We start from the raw sequence: 5,170 nt of genomic DNA, 5'->3' as shown, positions 1-5,170 counted from the left end.
AGTAGCCTATCGCTGCTGTGGATCATGTAAAGATCTCAGTGTCAATAACAAGATGCTTCTTCATACTTAAGTCTGTTTCTTTTGCTCTTGATGGACATAAACCTTCTCAGGCGTGAGCAGGGCCACTGACAACTTCGGTTTGGCCCAGGACAAAGTCATCTACACCCCCCACCCAATACATACTCTGTAATGAGGACCCAATTCAAGGCCCCCTTCTCTCCCTGGGCCTGGGACAACTGACGCCTTGTGCCCCACCGTCAACTCCCCAAGGTGTGAGCAGGAGGAAGAGGAGATGGTTATGGAGGTTGGAGGATGACAGTAGTCATGTGGGATCTCCATGGCTCTGTTGAGACTCCTACAGCTGGACTTGATGTGCAGGGAGGGAAGAAGGTGAACTGTCACCTTCTTTGCGTTGCATGTAGGTGTCCCTCTGAAGTCTGTTCCTACTGTAACTGCTCTCTTTATACAGCCAGCGTCAGCCACTCTGGGCCTTCTAAAAGGAGAACAGGGGTGAATTTCTCAAAACCAAAGTTGCTTACTACATTAGCTACTTTGTTGTTTTCAATGCATTTTCCCATTGACAACTACCAAAGTTGCTAACAGGCTAACAACTTCTCTTTTGAGAAACTCACCCTAGATTGGTGTGTGTAAGCTGTTCTCTGTTACTATCTCTTACACGCGGAAGGTGTTGCATCACGGGGAGGGCACGACCTGGCTACAAGCAACCTGTCTGTTACATGTTACATGACAAATATACAGTAAGTGTAGTACTTCAGTGTGTCCCAAATGCAAGCAATGGTGTTCAGGTTAGGCTCCTAAGATTAGGCGGTCATGGTACCTATTGTACCAGCCATCTTACTAAGATTTTATGCCCTCCTGCATAAGGAAGATATTCAGATATTACAGATTAATCATCAATACATGATGACGAGAGAATCAACATTTGGAGTTACAACAGTGTGTGCACCAAGAAGCGCCGCGTCTTCAATGGTTGATTATCACATGTTTTTGCATTTATGGGTGAGAATGAAACTGGCTACACATTCTTAATCTCTTCCTTTAGGCCTACATGTAACAGGAATGAACAAAACAAAAAACAACTAATTTTAGATTCAGCAACCTCTTCCTACTGATTTCCACCTTTGATTTGAATCTATCCACAACGTGTGAAAAATGATCGCCTCTCTCTTTGACTATGCCCCTGTCCCCCATCCTCTATTCCCGCCCTCTCTCTCTCTCTCTCTCTCTCTCTCTCTCTCTCTCTCTCTCTCTCGGTCTCTTTCACCCACTCGGGTTCCCCTTTGTCCCGCCAGTGAGCGGCGCTTAATGGGACTTTAGACACAAGAAGTGGGGGCGAAAGTAGCTGTGACGTGAGCCCCGTTGTTCCCTTCACCCCTCTCTATGGCAACGGTCGGCGGTGCGGGAAAATGTCCTCTCTTTGGACAATGTCAGATCCTTTGCACACTCAGAGGGGGAGGACAGCTGGGCCGAGTCTGACACCTGCGCATTGCACAATGGGCTCTGGAGCGTTGGCCAGTGAGATGCTTGCTCGCGCCCGTGCAGCCTATCCCACTTACTTACTTTCCGACAACAATGTGTAAGCTGGCCCACCAAAACTTTTTGGGCTATATGATAGCCTACCCGGCCCATGTCATCACGTGCTTATTCAAATAGGCTAATACTCAAAAAAAATGAGAGCATGTAGGCCTGGTTATTGGTTATGGTTGTGAAAAGGTAAAAGTAGGTTGATTGAAAGTTATTTGAATTGGCCTATAATTTCAGAATGATTACTAGCCTACATTAAATGCAACATGTAGCCTGCTGGTGTTTTTTTTTCTCGATGTAAAGTTGTAGGCTTTTTTGAGGTTCATGCACGCAGATGTAAAGAATAGTTACGTATGAGGATAACGCATTATATTGTAATGCTGTTATCACAATAAATAAATGTGCCTCATTAACTATGTTTATTTGGAAGCCTATGTTAGGGTAAATAGCTTACAACCAATGTGATAATATTGTGCCTATTTTTAACATGTCATTATGTCTCAAAAGCGATCATCTACACTTTAAATGTGGACTTTGTTGTTATCAAAGTGTTCCATGCTTACATTCGTTTTATGCCATGAAAATGTTATGCTATAAAAAGGGTGCTACCATTCCTCATCTCACATGAGGAATGCTGAATTAAATTCATCCTGTAAAACTCTCCACTGTTCTCTTTAGTTCTGATATAGACCTAGGATAATGACTTCTCGTACGCTTTTTAAATAGAATGATTTTTAATCGATTTCTGACCTGGAGGACACTTTTTCAGATGAAAATGATTGCCCGTGCTTAATCATAATAATGATCATGAATATGAATATCTTGCAGTGTACCAAAATATACAGATTATATGCAATTCATGTTCAAAGTTACAAATAGTTACCAGGTGCTTCTGAAGCTTTAAACTGTACATTTCTATTTATGCTGCACTTGAGGTAAGTTACACAAGCAAAGAAGTTTACATTCATAGATATGTTATCAACTTGTCATAAACAACAATGTCACCATAAACAGCAAACGAAAATGTCGAATTCCACACATGAATACAACTCTAAATATTTATTAAATAGTTTGACAACATCAGTAGGCTAAGGTAGGCTATCTACAAGAATGCATGGTAATATGAAAAAAAACATGCACCCTGGTTAGCTACAGCTACCAAATTCCTCTCTATTGAAAGGTTGAAAAAAAGCAAGCCTTTTTCTCACAGTTAGGGTCTGAGAGAATAACCTGTGCTGGTCCTCGTTCCTCTGGCGTGTCCCTTTCAGTGTCTCGCGTTTCAGAGGTGCCGTTCAACTCCTCGCTCCGTTGGAAAGAAAGGGGTAGTGTTTGTCAAGGTCCACAGCTGGCCAATGAGCGCACTGCTTTTCGAGGAGAAGGCGTCCGTCAACCATGATCGCCCAATGGGGGTCGCCAAGGGGCGGGGCTCAGGTGCGCGCCGCTGTGTCCACTTGGCACGGAGCCTGGGAGACGCCTGTGGCAAAAGAGTAACTGTCAAATGCAAGGTTTGTGTAATAAGAGCGATCAGTCCGGCTCCGAGAGTCATGGCGACCACAGCATCAAATCATTACAACATCCTCACCTCCAGCGCATCCATTGTGCACTCGGAGCCCGGCAGCATGCAGCAAGGCACGGCGGCGTACAGGGACGCGCAGACCCTGTTGCAGGGCGACTACTCACTGCAGAGCAACAGTCACCCGCTCAGCCACGCGCACCAGTGGATCACGGCGCTGTCGCACGGGGAGAGCGCGCCGTGGTCGACCAGTCCCCTCGGCGAGCAGGACATTAAACCCGCCGTGCAGCAGACCACCAGGGACGACATGCACAACTCCAACAACCTCCAGCACCAGACGCGAGCGCCACACTTGGTCCACCAGACGCACGGGAACCACCACGACGCCAGGGCATGGAGAACCACCACGGCGGCTCACATCCCCAGCATGGCTACATCCAACGGCCAGAGCCTCATCTACTCCCAGCCGGGCTTCAACGTGAACGGACTAATCCCGGGCAGCGGACAGGGCATGCACCACCACAACATGCGAGACGCACACGAGGACCACCACAGCCCGCATCTCAGCGACCACGGCCACCAGCAGTCCCAGCACCAGCAGCAGCACCAGAGCCACCACGACCACTCAGACGAGGACACGCCGACCTCCGACGACTTGGAGCAGTTCGCCAAGCAGTTCAAGCAGCGCAGGATCAAGCTGGGCTTCACGCAGGCGGACGTGGGACTCGCTTTGGGAACGCTGTACGGAAATGTCTTTTCGCAGACCACGATATGTCGGTTCGAGGCCCTTCAGCTCAGCTTCAAAAACATGTGTAAGCTCAAGCCTTTGTTGAACAAGTGGTTGGAGGAGGCGGACTCCACGTCGGGGAGTCCGACCAGCTTAGACAAAATCGCCGCGCAGGGCAGGAAGAGGAAAAAGCGAACCTCCATCGAGGTAACCGTCAAGGGCGCGCTGGAGAGTCATTTTCTAAAGTGCCCCAAACCAGCAGCCTCAGAGATCGTTTCACTGGCGGACAGTCTTCAGCTGGAGAAAGAAGTGGTAAGGGTTTGGTTTTGTAACAGGCGGCAAAAGGAGAAGCGGATGACTCCTCCTGGACAGCTCCCGGGAACGGAGGATGTGTACGGGGACACGCCACCCCACCGTGGGGTTCAAACACCAGTACAATGAACCACAAACAAAAGGGGGAGCAGGCTGGCTTTTTCCTGACTGTCTCAGTTTTTTATTTATACCTGAACAAATGTCCAGCAGTCCAACAACACGGGAACTATCCTGAGGATAGCAGGTGTTCTTGTCTGGGAGGGGAGCACACGTTTAGCCCACATCAGCCCCAAAACAATATCAACAGCGCGCATAGCGTTAGCGAGGGGGAAGGGGGGTTTCCCTCCAGACCTAAAGGGGAGTGAATGTTTTTGTAAAAGAAAATAACCCAGCACTGTGACATCGCAGTTTCTAGGTGCAAGCCTTTTGTGATGGGAAGAGCCGTCAAGGTGGAAAAAAATGTCATTTTTTAAAAATGCGTTCATCGTGGTCCATCTACTGCCGATACTGTTTACATATTTTGAATTTTGTAGTGTATGCATATGGCTGCATTATCATTGCATTGTTTTGTACAGGACTGCTTGTCCTAGGCGAAAAGTGTCAGGAGCTGCTGCATTGGATATCAGAGCGCCATTTTGACAGCTGCTGCTGCGAGGAACTGGAGTTGAGCATCAGGCATAGTAGGTTTCCACTCAATCAGTAGTCAGCGTTGGTGATCTCGAGTAGGCCTATACAAACTGCTCAGTGAGCTGAGAGTGGAGAAACATTATTATTATTATTATTATTATTATTATTATTATTATTATTATTATTATTATTATTATTATTATTATGCCTATATAGGCCTACAGCACTGTAGGCCCATGTGATCCTTCAGAGCAGGCCATCTTTATTTTAGACGGAGATCAAATGATAAGGAATCATTTAACACACTCAAAACGTACAACCAGTTATTTTTCTCTCTCAAGTATTCTGATAACAATTCAGGCGCATCCCAAAACGCAAAGGCTGCCACCGCCAAGCTCTGCGCCACGCGCCAGCAGTTCGCGGACAGGTCACGGAAGGGCTACGTG

At 47.2% G+C, this 5,170-nt stretch overlaps 1 protein-coding gene across 1 annotated transcript; it reads left to right on the top strand.

Moving 5' to 3' along the window:
* The first annotated feature begins 3,074 nt into the window (after positions 1–3,074).
* pou3f2b (POU class 3 homeobox 2b) lies at positions 3,075–4,226 on the top strand. Its single transcript, XM_063198302.1, has one exon. It carries the CDS (start codon positions 3,090–3,092, stop codon positions 4,224–4,226), a length of 1,137 nt encoding a protein of 378 aa, XP_063054372.1. The 5' UTR covers positions 3,075–3,089.
* The last annotated feature ends 944 nt before the right edge of the window (positions 4,227–5,170 follow it).

Source organism: Engraulis encrasicolus, chromosome 5 (genome assembly GCF_034702125.1).
Source record: "Engraulis encrasicolus isolate BLACKSEA-1 chromosome 5, IST_EnEncr_1.0, whole genome shotgun sequence".
Lineage (NCBI taxonomy): Eukaryota > Metazoa > Chordata > Actinopteri > Clupeiformes > Engraulidae > Engraulis > Engraulis encrasicolus.
The sequence above is the reverse complement of the archived record's forward strand: the minus strand, read 5'-3'. Positions and strand labels throughout refer to the sequence as shown.